General features: G+C 41.7%; 1 protein-coding gene across 1 annotated transcript in view; it reads right to left on the minus strand.

The window, feature by feature from the left end:
- The window catches only part of MMP7 (matrix metallopeptidase 7), a 38,026-nt gene extending 28,674 nt beyond the window's left edge, over positions 1–9,352 (minus strand). Inside the window, exon 1 of the mRNA XM_040055227.1 lies at positions 9,339–9,352. Coding sequence (XP_039911161.1) covers positions 9,339–9,352 — 14 coding nt within the window. The remainder of the gene's footprint in view (positions 1–9,338) is intronic.
- Positions 9,353–15,985: the final 6,633 nt, after the last annotated feature.

Raw genomic sequence — 15,985 nt, forward strand, 5'->3', positions numbered from 1 at the left:
CTATCTGGGCTGCACTACGTGTAGCACCTCCATACATTTATTGCCAAACAGCCCAAACTAACTGTCAAATCAATTCTAGAATACTGATGTCACTACAATACTAACATCCCTACTCGCTCTTGATGTTCATGGGGTCATCGTGAGCTACTCACCACTTTGTTATGGTAGATCTTATGTCAAAATAAACATGAAATAGACTAGATTAGGCTAGATTACCCTAGAATAGTTCAGTTGGGAGGGACTTACAGTGGTCATCTAGCCCAAGTGCTTGACCACTTCATGACTGACCAATAGTTAAAACATGTTACTAATGGCATTGCCCAAATGCCTCTGAAACGCTGACAGCTTTGGGACATCAACCACCTCTCTAGAGAGTTCTAGTGTTTGATCACACTGTCATAAAGAAATGTGTTGCAATGTCCAGTCTGAACATATTCCGGTGCAGTTTTGAACCATTCTCCTGTGTCCTGTCAGCAGATCCCAGGGTGAAGAGCACAATTATATGCTGGGATTTGAAATAATCTGATGATTACATAGCTTGGATATGGAGCTGATACATTTCAGAGTCTTTGTTATAGCAGCTGGTAAAGAAGTCGCATTTAGCTCAGTCACAGAAATCAATAAATGTGCTATTTTCAGAAACAGACCATGTGCTTATATTGACTTCCTTACATCGACAGAGCACAGGCTGACAGGATCAGGCCTGTTTGCTGCAAAGATAAATACTCACCCTTCATTTTCAGTGTTGCATCTACTTTACTACTGATTCCTCTGAAGTTTTTATGAATACTATTTGGATGGTTCTTTCCCATATTTCTTTAACTTTTTTAAATCATAGATTTGGAAGAAAAAGTAATTATAAACAACTAATGCTGTGTTTTTCATACTTTTGAGAATGTATTTGAAATGGCAAGATTTCTTCACTGTAATCATATGATCATGTAGCCATAGAATGGGACCTTAAAGGTCATCTAGTCCCAAGCACTCTGCCATGGGCTGGGACAAGTGACATCTAAACTGCGCTTTTGATAGAAAACTTTGAATACGTGATATTAGGAAGTGGGCAGAGGCGGGTCTATTCAATCTGCTGGTGCTGTGTGAGCAATGAGAAAATAAACAATACTATACAATCATGTCCTTTCTCTTCCTGCTGTCTCTCCCTCAGGAAAGCATGCAATCCTTAAACTCGTTCACTTCCAGCAGTCCTGCTATGGCTGACTAACTTGAGTTCTCTACACACTTGGGTTCAGACAATTTCACTTTGCTGGTACAGTTTACACAATATAATCTGCAGGGATGCAGCTAGGCATTCTCCTACCTTAAAAAAACAGAATGAAAAAGCCAGAAAATAAAATATTTGAAGGTTTTGGTGCAATGTGCTAAGTAGAAAATCTGTAAGAAGCCATAGGAAACTGTTTGGTCTAAAAAGAAAGCTAAAGAAACTGCAAGTAAGAAACATCATTAGGAAATGAGGGAAGTTTCTAGGATTGGTAGAAAAGGCTCATGAACACCAACCCATGGCTGCTTTTCTCTAAGGTTAATATCCACTGGAAAGAAGATCTGGAAAATGTGATTTACATCTTTGATGATATTTTAAATGTTAGTCTTCAAGGAAAGTCAGATGCTCTCCACAGCGGCTTTGCTGTGTCCCAACTGCAGTAGCACAGACCTTTGGTTTAGTTCTGCAGGTGTTTATTTTATTACCCACGCCTATGCCAGAAAACACACACTAAGTCAGATGAATTCAATACCTCCTGTGAAGATTTTATAGCTTTTTTGACTGTGGTTTCTTTGAATGAATCAATGTGTTTGCTTAGTGGTTGGAGCAGCTGTAGTAACACAGTATTTACTGTGCAACCCTATTTCATTTGCTCAGTAAGTGTGAGCTGATTTTAAGATATGTGGGCCAGAATTTTCCAGAAAAGATTTCTTGTAAAAGTCATGGAGATTTTTTTTTTAAAGTAACAGCCACTTTCTTCAATTTTCAGTTAAAATTCATTATTCCCATTTCCTTAGGAGAAGAAAAGAGAGCAAATTAAAATTATTTTGATGAGTCAGAAAAAAGCAGTATAATGGATAAGAGATGTAAATTATCAAAATTGATTGGGAGGGAAAATATGTGAAAACAACTCAGAGATTTTCCGTTAATTCTTTTATACTATTACTCATTTTAAGGTACTTTTATTCTTCACTTCCTTAACTCATGTAAGTATTTCAAATTGCACTTCTGTAGATGAAACAAGAGCATTTTAAGAATGATCAATTCTATTTTAAATACATATTCAGTTAGATTGGCTTCTGTGCATATTTTTCCCCAGCATCTTCCTGGAGAGAGAATGAGCAGTAGTGATGGTGGAAAATGTGCTCAAGGTAAGAAGGGATCTGCTACATGTATTCAATACATTATCTGCTGATTTGGGTCCTTGCACTCAAAATACCTTTGTGACACTGGCATCTGTGAGCCTGATGTTAGATGGACTTTGAGAGAGGTGGAATGATGCTCAGGCTATGGCTGGTATCAGTGAATTCTGTGGTACTGAAAAACATTCCCAGGCACTAAATTTCAATCCTCTTTCCTGCTAAACTGATGAAATGGATCTTGTGTGTCTTCATTTCATAGCAACCCTCTGGATGGTTGCCAGTCACTGTTCAAGATGTGTCATGTGTCAGGGGCAATTCCCAAATAACCTGTTTGGAAGTAGACAAACTACCTGAGAGATTAAGAGAGTGTAATAGCCTGAGTGTGAGCTGTTTCACATCTTTTGGGCACCTTGTCAGTGAATGGTCCCAATTGTGCTCCATCTCCTGCTGGAGACATAGCCTTAGGCTTTAGGCTCCATCTGGAATGCCATTTTATACGCTTCACTCTAGCAGCCTCAGTCCTATGATTTCTCTTTGATCTGGCCATATCAGTTATATCTGCAGCTGGAGACCAGTCCCCAGCACTGATTAAAGATTTAACTGAGCTACAATTATGTCACCTCTGGTCTGTCAGGTATTTTTGCAGGTGGTACATCCTCTGTGAGCCTCAGAATGACAGACTGAGTGGTAATAAAATTAGTCTTGTAACATGACTCACAGGCCACAAAGAATAAGGCAACCAGCTTATGAAATCTGGGCATTTTTCAGTTCCCGATGAAAAATAAAATCGCATAAATTGCATATTTTTTCAGGAACTTTTCTTTATTTTCCAAAGGATTTCTCTGACATTAGTTGTCTTTGGCAAAGTGCCATTAAGGTACAAGTCCAGGGAAATCCTGTGTGACTCTCTACCAGCTTGTGGGAGTCTGTGGTGACGGGTGGCTGCAGTGTATGGGATTTCACTGGTCTGTTGGTCCAACATGGTATAAACAGGCTGACTGCTCCAAGTCTAGAAAGCCCACTGGAAATAGTGACTGTCACAGCTTTAAGCAAAGTACTGATTGATTTTGCCTGAAAGAACTTTACATTTTTCACAGAAAAGGTTCTGGTCCCCCTGGTCCCTGGTTTCACAGTAACTGAAGTGGCAGGCCAGTAAAGCTCAGTGGAAGAATTAGGGTTTGGGTTTTGTGCTGTAAACCTGGGCTGAAATAGATCCAAACAAACATTGTCTGCCTCTTCTAAGTGACAATTCGATTGATTCTCTTGCCGAAATGATGTGCATCCATCTTCACCCTCTCCAGCTGCTGAAGCATCTGCTTAGGGGGTAACAAGACACTTGGGTCAGAGATCTGTGGCTAGAGTTGGACCTCTCTGGCAAATCAAAGAGCTGGATTTTGGATTTGCCTCCTAAATTGTTCAGACAAGACTGTCTATATGGATGCTGAAACGAAACAGATGAAAGATGAGCTATGGGGCAGATTAGAAAAAAGGTAGTCCAGAGCTTTGAGGAGCCTAAGGTTTGGAAGAGAGATCTGCAGTCAGTGGTTGTCAGATGCCTTGGGCATGCTTACAGTTGGTTGCTGTTTTGACTAAAGACCCAGGAGCACCCTGATGGAATACTTTAGTGTTAATTCTGTCTTGTGAAGAAGGATATTATGGAGTGTAGTTGGAAAACAGAAGACGTTGAACAGGACCTCCCAATGGCATTAGATTTCAGTGGCACCATTAAGCAAACCCACCCAAACAGACTGAGATGGTTGAATGTCACCGAGACACACAAAGCAATCACATGCAGACAAGAGATTTTCGCAGAGGTTCTTCTGATCCAGATCCCAGCTGAAAGAGCGGAGAGAAGAGAGCCCTTTGTTTATTTTTTTACTTTTTATACATTTGTGGGTCTAGCAGAAGATTGGCTTTTTGGGGTTTCCACCCCTCAGCCTCAGTGGCCAGACGAATTGTCAGTTACAATTGTTTTCAGGTTAGAAATATGCAAACAAAGGACAGAGAATGAAAACCAAAGGATTTGTTTATATTACTTCTGTGGGAAAGGTAGAAAAACTGCTCTAATATTCTACAGTAACTAAAAGATCTGACTCCATTTATGAAAATCAAAAGGCTAATAAAGAAACTCAGAAAAACTGGGGTAACAGTTGAAAAGATATGCTCCTAAAAAGCTCAAAAAAACAAGCTACAAAAATGTGTTATGAAACAGTGGAATAATCAGGGGAAAAAAAAAAACCACCCAAAAACTTTTGCTGTTTTTTCAGGGTTTTAAGACTGCACCTATGACCTTTGTCTAACATTCAGATTTGTTTTTCTTACCTTCTCCCAAAATAAAGGCTACTAGAACTTGGATGTCCTACTGTAGCATCCTGAAGGGAAAAGAACTGGATAAGACCCAGCTGCTTGACAGATGACCTATCAGATGGGAGCAAAATGTGATTATATAGACAAGAAAGCAGGGTTGGGTATTTCATGTTTATCCACATGAGTGTGGCAAGCCATCAAAGATGCAAAGAGCAAACATCGACTCTTGTTGTACTAATAAAAAAAAAAAAATAGGACTGAAACCACTCTCTTCTTATCTAATTATCTTTAAAAACAGGACAGATACATGCAGGTTGCTTGCTTTCATGAGGAAACTCTACTGACTCTTGAACAATATCCAAATGCAATTTTGTGCAGGAAAAGGCTATGTCAGGGATAAAATTATTAATTTAACAGTATAAAGCATTAATTCTCTGCTGCTGGTCAATTTACTTCACTGAAGACAAGGAACCAGTATGTCCCACAGACCTTTCAGGATTTTACTCCTCAATGCTACAGGCTTCCAAATATTCCAGTCCTTATCTGCAAAGCTCTTCAGGATGTGCCTAACATTAAAGCAGCAATTCCTCAATATTAGGGTCCTACAGCCTCCTCTCACACAACAGGGAAGCTGCAGCTCCTTATAGAAAGCCACAACAAAAGGCAACATTATACATTTATATTAATGTTTATGTTACTTCTTACTGGCCATCAGTGAAAACAGTGACTTGTGGGCTTTAAAATAATTTTTGCTGCAAATGGTCGATTAAATTTTGTTCTTCCACCTCCTGTTTCACAATGATACGTCAGAAATAACTGTCTCAGAATTTATTGAGTCAGTACAGTTTTGAAAGAGTAACATTAGATCCATTCCTTTATAATTGTTTCAATGAGTTTGTTTGGGATTAAGGCTTATCAGTCTGTTTATTTAGTATTAACTTCCTAAACTGACTTCAAATTCATCCCCTGATGTAGGATTTTGTATTTCACACTTGCACATTTTAAACTGTTCTCATGTCCCACACTGATAGGCTGTTTCTCCCTAGGTAGTTCAGGAATTGACCGATTTCTCAAAGTAAATTTCAAGGGTTGGTTCTCAGGTAATCCTTGAATTTGCAAAGTTTATAAACGATTTCCATGTACCCTTTGTTCCCACAGCCCATTCCTCTGTGCTGGCAAAATCATTGTCCCCTTCTAACCCTTCACTGTGGGAGAAGCACGTGCCAGGGTGCCACATGTGCTATCAAAGGGGTAGAGTCACAATGATGTAGCAAATAACTGCAGAGAGAAGAGGAAGAACACCCTGACACAGCATTCCAGAAACTCTATTTTCAATGAATGACTGAGGCACTTCTTTCTTGAAAAGAAAGATAACCCAAGCATGAGCCTTGGAAGCAGGTACAAGAGCAGGTGCTTTTTCACAGCGGTGACCATGAACAGTGACTGAAAGACTGCATGGAAATCAATCATTTAGACATTTCAAGGAAAGAAATAAGATCTAGAAAAAATGTTGTGTCTCCACTAGTGCAAATGCAATGCTTTGTTCTCTCTTAGAGTATTCAACTGAAGGCTTAAGGTTGTGCAGCACTATGAAATAGTGCTACAGCACCATTCTTATGCAATTTAAACTCATCCCGAGTAATTGAATTCAACACCATATGCATTATGTCCCATGGCTTTCCTTCCCTAGTTGGGAAGGCATAAATTTGACATCAGCATTTGTTTTAGTGTCATGCACTGTGACCAAAATCCCTTTGTATCACTCCACTTCACACAAGGTAGTAGAAGAAAAATCAGTTCTCTGAAGCACATTTTTTCCCTATAAACCTGGACAGAGGAACCAGATTAAACTGCTGTAAACACAGAATACAGAGTTTGACCTGTATGCTGATAAAAGTGGGAAACATTTTCTCTTTTTCCACACAGAACATTGCCTTTTCCTTGTCCCTAACCTTTCTAGCTCTTGTCCTGGGAAGCTTTCATCATGATGGCATTCATTGTCCAAGGCTGGTGCTTCTGCTGTGTACTAAGATGTGGTCCAAGGCTGCCTTCCTAGCTCTGATCTTTGCAAGAATTCCCTTAAACTACTATGGAGAGTATTCATCAACTCCATGACATAACATAAAGGATGCATCAAGTCTCCTTTCCCTTACAGTGTCCAGCTGGAAAACTTCCTTGGATGTAAACATGTTTCATTGCCAAACCCCACAGTTATTGTAATTTATCTTTGAGTGTGGGGCTGAAGGGCAAGACCATGGAGCCAGCTGAAATGTAAATACAGGTAGGTCTATACTGACTGAAGGAATTAGACTTAATAATTTATTTTTCTTTATCTCACTTTAATTTCCATTGACTAAGCTCTGAGTCTAATTTTCACATTACTCTTTAGAGCTCATGTAATGAATCAAGGTTCATTTTGAAAGATGCTCCAAAAACAGTGTAACAGCCCAGAGAAAGAAGGTGACTTCAGGAGTTTTCTTGTATTCTTGTGTGTCACAGCATTGCAATGTATCCTGGAAAACCTATAATTTAATACTACCAACAGCTAAAAATCAATAGCTACCTATTTTTACCTGGTGACTCCTCTTACCCTGTGCAATATTTTTTTCCTGTTCATCTGTTGACCAGACTCACTTGTGGGGACCAGCGGGGCCCTTTCATCACCTGACATCTAGTGGCAGTGCTGTGCAATAGGGACGAGGTCAAAAAGAAAGCCGGGGATGTCACACCGGGGGAAAATTCTAGCCCTTCATGATTTTACGTCGTGGGATCATTTAATTTTCTGATAACCAACTTACATTTTTAAAATTGCGTCTTCTTAACGTAATGCTATGCACTCAGTGGTGCAGTGACAAGTGTGTATTTCTCACCAAAGCATTTTGCATTTGAGCTTTCATTGTGTCCTTTTATAATACAGTCTACCGTGAATTCCAGGATTTTAAGGCAAAAAAAATCTTTGAGACTTTATTACAAAGACCTTGCTGATCTTATAACAGAGGTAAAAATGTTTGAAATACAAAACAAAAACAACATTGGCAAAAATGAAAAAGTCAAAGGTCCTTTTAAATCATCCAAACAATGCTTATTTTCAAAATCAGAAAATCCTCAATTCATCACCTGCGCATTCATGTATTCTTTATCCATTTGGGCTCTCCTGAAAAGAGCTGGTACTTTGCTACGTCGGGAGCACCTGACACATGCTCTTTGGGTCCTTCATGCTCATAGGGCTGTAGCCCATATTTCTGGTCACCTGAAAAGCTAGGAATGTCTGCATGTCCTTAAGATTTCCTGTCATGCTGCTGCAGCTATCTTCGCAGATTGATGCCTTCTCTTTTGGATTTAATACATGTGAAAAAAATCCTAAAACCCAGAAAAGTTCAAGCAAATTTTGCTCATTGACGTCCATATTTTGATTGACAAAAAATGAGTACTTTCCAGTACAAATTTTACACTTTTTAATGCATAAAATGATGATTAAAAATAATCTAGATGAACGTATGATTATTAGAAAAGTCTGGCAATGCAGACTGAGTTTTTAGTTTATTAGTATAAAGACAGTATGGTGTATTTATTTTGAAAACTTAGATCTTATGATGGTTGAGGTTTGATTCAGAATGAAAGGAAATTGTAATTTTGGTATTTCCTGTGATATCAAACATTCAGGTTTTGATGATTTTAGGTTATTTGCATCACCTTTCTCTAAGGCAAAAAGAAATAATGCAAAGAAGTCTAAACAACCACTTTATTGCAATATGTAGAGTGTATATTTTTGTAGTTAGATTGTAGTTATATTGTTTTGGTTAGTGGTCAGCTTTTCTAAATTGAATAAACAGATTGTGCTGTAACATCAGCTGTGACTTGTACAGGCCCTTGTCTAGCATTAGCACCAGAAAAATACTGTTATTTCCATTATTTTTGTCAAAAGAGATAGGTAAAATTACTACTGTCCATGGAGATAAACTTCCCAAGTGTACATGGTAATGAAACAAGACCTCTGTCTCTTTGTCAGGTACCATACACTGCAGGTAATTCCAGTGGCCAGCCAAGGAATATGGCACCATTGCTGGAGGAAAACAGTTATATTTAGAGTAAGAGAAAGGACAGGAACCCCTCTGTCTTGCAAACCAGTGGCTCATTCCTGTGCCATGTTACATAGTGCTCACACTTTGTTTCCTTTCGTGTGCAAAAACCACCTCAGCAGCCCCGTATTTCTCTTAGTGTGAGCCCAGCCTTGGTGACCAACCGTAGGTGCAGAAACCAGGTTTTTAAATGGTCCATGCCTCATTGAGAATGGTTCCTGGCCCCGTGATGAAGGAGGAAAAGGCTCTCGGAAGTTTCCTTCAGGAGGTAACCGTGTGCCTTTTTTTGCTAGGTGTTGCAGAAAAACTTTACTTGAGATCTATATCCATCTTTTCTCTAAGTCTCTGCTGTCAGCCACACACAGGGAAGGTACTCAGTAGCTGACCTGGAGTGACTTCTGGTGCTAAAATGCTTGTCTTTGGCTGCATGGTTTGAACGTGTCCAAAGGACCATCGGTTGGTCTGAGCTCAGATGTCTTCATGAGGCATGTGGACAGCTCTCACCAGGATTTGGACCACAGAGTGCTCCACAAACTAAAAACATGCAAGGCAAGTGAATAGAAGGAAGAAGCTGTCTTCAAAACTACTCACATGTTAAAGTCCATGGTTCCTTTGTCCTTTCCTCAGATAGATGCTCTAAGAGATAAGATCTTTATTCCTGCCTGTTGGCAGTATGTTCTCTAAGCTCAGGATAATTCTTTTTCCAGAAGCATTTTGTTTCACCCTCACTGTAAAGCTTTAAGAATGGCATAATAATGGTCAAATTCATCCCAAATTGCAGAGACTTTTCCTGAAGGTCATGCATCTTTAAAGTCTCAGATCCAGTCAGGAGGGCACCAGACACAAGGGTACGGGTGGAAATCACATACTTACATACCTTGAACTTGGCCTTCACAGTGTAACCAAATTCTTACAGAAATGATATGTCTGCAAGAATATTTCACAGCATATTCAGGGATGAAAGAAAGACCTCTGTATCTCCCTTTGTACAATTTGCATTTTGGGTGCACCTTTGCCTTTTGATAGCACTGATTACCAAAATTATGGCCTCCAATATTCTGTACCTGAAAATAATCTTTGCAAAATCAGAGGCAGAGGCAGAAAGGTTTGCAAGGTGGAAGTGAAGGAGACTCTCTGGGAAGGAGAGTCCAGGGGACTGCAAGGGGAAGGAACACGATGGTGTCCATGCTCATTTACACACAGATCACTTTGAATGTACTGCAGTGAACGTGCGTTTCTTCAGCCAAGTGCTTGAGGAGTAGCCATGCTTTGTGTGAACTCTGATGGGGCAATGCATTTCTATGGTCTTAATGAGCACAGATGTCCCATTAGGGCTATGACTGCAAAAGATTTCAAAAGTAGTGTTACTTAAATACGTGTTGGAATTTTGGCATGAGCTTGAGAGCTTGGCTGAATCAGCACCTTCTTCTCTACTAAATCCTGTCCTCTGGCTCATGATGTGCACAGGCTGCACTGTGTTCCTGGAAACGAGGAAAGAGTTTATCACGCTTAGAAATCAACAACACATCTTTACTAATAGTCATTCTCCTTTCATCCTCTGTACATCTCCATAAACAAACAATTCTTGTCTTGCAGAATTTTGCTCCAGAACACACCTATACCTGTTTGGTCTTCTGAGGTCAGTGTAAACTTTTCTTACTTCATTACACTAAGTGGATTTATTTTGCACTAAAAGCCTGGTCTGTTCACACTAATCCTGTTTACAGTAGTATGGAGTGATAAACGCACTGTTCAGCTGCTTGGAAAATTATAACCAAACTAGAAATTGCGTCATTATTTAAATAGTGCATATACTGATTGTCCTCTATAATCTTTGGTAAAAATCAAAAAGAGTAGTTATAAAAGTAATGCTGATAGCCTGAAATGTAGGTAGAGGCAAATATATGCATATATGTCTGTCTCACATGTATGCACACACATTTGATAAATGCTTTTTGTTGCTTTTTGTACACTACATATTTTTCATCTTTATTACCAAGTTGTTCTGTTTAATAATCTCATTTCTTGTAGGTCTGTAAGTATTTATTTTTTTAAAATACCTGCATTTTAATGTATCAATTTTTAATCTCAACCACAGCAACCCTTTCAGTCTAGGGCAAAACAGTTTTTACCAGCTCTTATAATAGATGCTGATAATTTAGGGGACTCAGTCCTTCAGAACATAGTTTCTAGTACCCTCTTAGTGCTTTCCTTTATATTTGCCCTTTGGTGATTTGAGTCACCACCAACATGGCAAACATACGGCTCAGCTTATTCAATTTAAATTACCCTATTAATAGATTTAACAAAGCGTTTTTGATTTTCAAATCCAAGTGCTTCTCCTCGCGTACTTTTCTCTCTATAAAATAAGTTTATGCAAATTTTATTTAGAAAATCGTGAGCCGAGCAACTGCACAACTGAAATTAAGCATCTGAGGAGCTGAGCTGTCGGGAGCCAGCCCGGAGCAGATGCCGAGGTGGCTGTGAGCGCGGGGTGCCAGACGTGACTGCGGAGTGCCAGCTGTGAGCGCGGGGTGCCAGATGTGACTGTGGAGTGCCAGCTGTGAGCGCGGGGTGCCAGATGTGACTGCGGAGTGCCAGCTGTGAGCGCGGGGTGCCAGATGTGACTGCGGAGTGCCAGCTGTGAGCGCGGGGTGCCAGATGTGACTGCGGAGTGCCAGACGTGAGAGCGCGGAGTGCCAGCTGTGAGCGCGGGGTGCCAGCTGTGAGCGCGGGGTGCCAGATGTGACTGCGGGGTGCCCGCTGTGAGCGCGGGGTGCCAGATGTGACTGCGGAGTGCCAGACGTGAGAGCGCGGAGTGCCAGCTGTGAGCGCGGGGTGCCAGATGTGACTGCGGAGTGCCAACTGTGAGCGCGGGGTGCCAGATGTGGGCGCGGGGTGCCAGACGTGACTGCGGAGTGCCAGCTGTGAGCGCGGGGTGCCAGATGTGAGCGCTAGGTGGCAGCGGTGACCGCGGGGTGGCAGCGTGAGCCCTGGGTGACATCTTGTGCGTGGTGATTTTCGCGTGCCAGCTGTAACCCCTGGGTGGCTTCTGTGGCCGTGGGGTGCCAGCTGAGAGCCCTGGGTGACAGCGGTGACCTTGGGGCAGCAGCGGTGAACCCCCACTCCCAGACCAGGGGACCCCGAAGCGGGGGCAGTGGGCAGTGCTGGCAGATCCCTGCGGGGTGTGTCCATGGGAATTGGTAGGCTGTGCTCGGCAAGGTGAAGTTCGTAACTCCAACCTGTTGCAAGAAGCAGCATTTTCTTTGGGAGCCTGTGCTGACCTCCTGTAGAAATTGCTTTGCTGCTGCTGCTGTAGACTCCAGGACGGTGTAGGTAAATGTAGACGAGAGATCTCTGAAGTTAGGTTTTAGAAGATGAGGTTTATTGTAAGGGATGTGAGGTCTTGCTCTGAGCTGCCAGGCTGCAGCTCGTGGCAAGGCCTAGGAAGGTGAGGGAAGAGAGAGGTTGGGAGTGGAGGAGAGCAAAAAGCAAAGAGGCCGAGCCACCTTCGCAGCCCCCTGATAAGGGGTCTCGAGGTGGGCTGGAACAGGACTTGTGCCATTGGGGTTACAGATACCTGATACTTCAGGAGAGGGTTACAGGTGTGGGATGAACCATTGAGGGGTGAGACAGAACATTCCATTTGACCTGGGTCTGGCTGCAGGTAACTTTCAGCTGGTCACATAACTGTTTTCCCAGACATCCAGTACCTAATACCTCTCAAACATCAAAACTTACTTTCAATTCTATCTCACCTACAGGTTTCACACTCTCAGAATATAGGCAATCATATTTATAGGGTTTTTTGGCTTCATCCTCCCCAACAACCTCCTGTATCTGCAGCAAATCCACTCCAAAAGTAATCACCATCTTCATCAGACGAAGATCAAACTGTCCACAGCCACAATCTCCAGAGGCTGTTACCCACCCCAGACCTAGCCTTTAGAAGCCATGTTGGATTTTTATCTGTTAGTTTGTAACCTGGTGCTGCTCATTAGTGTGGAGATTGTGTGTCCCTTGGTTCCACCAGCAACATTTGCCCCTATCATACAGAGAAGGCATTTCCACACCTTGCCTGCTCCTTTAGCCCCTGCAGGCTGCAGAGCCCCACGGAGCCTGCGTAGACCCACACACACTCATATGGGGACAAGGTACTTTAAGGAGCACACAAAAACACACACGGATCTATGTCCACTAACTTACCTAAAGTTAGCAAGATACAGTGCTTACAGATTGTAAAACACATGAAGCCTGGGATGCCTGAGGAAAAATCCGACAGACATCCCTTATCCCAAGCTGATTTAATCAATGAATGCAGGCAGACCATGAAAAAGTCTGATTTGCTGCCAGAACCACAGAACCCACATCTTGAACCTCCAGATCATGTCTGCAAAGTACATGTGCGAGGTACACGCAGTAAGGTCACTGAAATAGTGATTAAAAGTGTTCACCTGCAAGGCTCTCTGCCTGTGTGTGCAGATCTTAGAAAAGTGCTCTCCCTGTTTTGGCCAGGCTCCTCATCCCCACTGTGCCAATCATCAGCAGTTCTTGATGTCCTGTTTCAGCACCTGCAGTGTCTGCACTGGGTTTCATTTCTCTGCTTTGGGCATGGCTCTGGCATATTTGATGGACCAGTGTTCAAAAAGGTTCAAACTTCATGAGCTGTTCAAAGAGCATGTTGGCTACCAGCACTTAATCATAGCCTTGCACCTTCCTTTCCTCTTATTGGGATTTGGGCAGTTTGCAGCAAGGGACATGAAGTTAGGAGAGAGTGCCGGGAAGAATGGTTGTGTACAGCCAGGTGATAATAAGTTTTTTTCTTTATATGCTAGTTCCCATGCTTGTCTTTTTTCTTCCTTTGAGGTACCAAACACTTAAAAAAAAAATCAGTATCATTTTTCTCCAGGCTTTTGGGGTATCTGTCTGTCACCTGAGAGCACTGGGGAGAATTGCTCACCTGAAGGGCAAGATGTGGCTTTTCAGCTCTGCTCTAGCAAGTATTTGGTCATATATACGTAGTTCCTGCCTCACTCTGTTAGCTGAAACACTCCCATGCCATTGCCAGGAGACTGGGTTCCTGTAGGCAAAGAAGTGAGCAAGACTTTTCAGGACAATCTACCAGCAATGTTTTATGTAGTTTGTGTGCCTCAGTAGCACATTACATTAGGATGAATAATTTCCTCATTTCAGTTCAGTCTCATAATCTTAGGATCTTATAATTCATTTGAAAAACAGCTGTTGAAAAAACATTGATTGGATGAGAAGCAAATGACCATTTTTCTTGGTGACGTGAAACAACTGAAAAGACAAGTGCAGATTAGCTGTCTCCTTGGTTTTATATGTCCTTTCCGGCTTTCCTTGTCTGCCCTCTCAAACTCCTCTTGACAACAGTAGGGGGAATACAATATTATAAAACTGAATGGAAATCTGTGGTGGAAAGCAAGAAGAGCATCTTGTAAAAACACTGAGAAAATTATTTCAGCTTGACCACATGGGATCCTGTTTTCTGCGTGTTTTTGCGTCCATTTAATCCCACAGCAACTGGAGGCATTGGCCGATTTTTCCAAGCCAAACTGAAATTTCCACAGTTCCTACTGTGGTTTAGTGGAAAATAGCAGCTGGCTAGAGGAGAAAATTCCCTGTTGACAGGAAGACAGTTAATTCATCCCTGGACCAGGCTGTGGGGCCAGTGGCTGGTCACCCCATGGGTAACTACACAACATTACTCAGCTAGATACCTAAATATAGTATGGGGACATGCATTATGAGGAGGTAAAGGAGGCATAAGAGATGGGGAGAGGTATTGGGAACTCTTTAGGGCTGTGGGAGGATATCGTGAGGTGCAAAATATGTTGTCCAGGATCCTGGCAGAGATGGAAGGATAGGGCCACCAGTAAGCACTCTTCTTCTCTGTTCTGACATTCCTACTCTGGTTCCTACTCCTCCAATGAAATGACAATCAGAGAGGGAAAACTGAGTGACCAAGCTGTTACCACCAATCAGAAGTCAAGTCTTTCTGCGTTGCAAATGACTTTTAAGGCCTTCTTTGCTAATAAAGGAAAAGCAATTCTGATTCCTTTATTTATTTTCACAGGTGACCTGTGAACATGAACCCCACACTGGTTTAACAGAATGCCAGAGCTGCCAGTCAGAAAATTTCATTAACTGCATTTCACTGTTAAAGATTAACCTGCCTTAAGACAGGGATTTATATAAATTATGAAACAATGCTTCACCTGAGAAAAGAAAGGGCACAGGGTAACTATGATGTCTGTTTATATATCTGAAGACAGTGGAACTTGCCTGTGTGTTGCAAAGAACTGAATAACCTCCTCTGTGACTCAATGATTAAACATTTATTGAAGTTAAAATTGCAATTGTATTACACACTGAGCAGATTGTGTATGAAAGAGTAATCTTGCCTTTGAATATAAACACTTGGGTGTGACTTGGCAGCTTCAGTGACTGTGCTGTTAAACTGTGCTTTCTACTACACAGCCATCAGTTTAATTGAATTCTGGAGAAGAGTTTAAGGAGCCTGAAAATACGGAAATAGGTAAGGATTCATCTCTGTCCCAGCGGCCTCCAGCATGCTCTGCTCTTTTTGTGTGGTTTATCACAATCACTCCACAGTGGCAGTGCAAGCCGGCGCCTTCAGACAACTTTATCACTGGGTTGTGGTGATAAAAAAAGCTGCTGTTGTAACTTGTCAAAAAATCAAACATCATAGAGGAGAAATGTAGGATGTCCTATTCTGAATAAAAACTGAAAGATACCCATCAAAGATATTATTAATTCCACCCAGCCTTATCTGTCTGAAAGTTAGCTTACTCTAAGCTAGTTGGGTAGCCTTCCTCTGCAAAGAGATGTTTTCTCTGGAGGCTGAAGATGCTGGTTTGCCTCAGCATAGTCTTTGAGAGAGAAGAGAAGAGAAGAGAAGAGAAGAGAAGAGAAGAGAAGAGAAGAGAAGAGAAGAGAAGAGAAGAGAAGAGAAGAGAAGAGAAGAGAAGAGAAGAGAAGAGAAGAGAGGAGAAGAGAGGAGAAGAGAGGAGAAGAGAGGAGAAGATGAAAAATTTCTTCCTCTTCTTTCAGTGCAGGGATCTTCCCCAACTCATATATCTAGACAAAAAGCTAAAGCAGTCAGATGAATCTCCCTCGAATGTCTATCATGCAACCCCACTTTAAGCCTAAATTTTCTTAGGGATCTAAATTGTGTTGGTGTTCACCATGATTAG

Source organism: Hirundo rustica, chromosome 2 (genome assembly GCF_015227805.2).
Source record: "Hirundo rustica isolate bHirRus1 chromosome 2, bHirRus1.pri.v3, whole genome shotgun sequence".
NCBI classification, from domain to species: domain Eukaryota; kingdom Metazoa; phylum Chordata; class Aves; order Passeriformes; family Hirundinidae; genus Hirundo; species Hirundo rustica.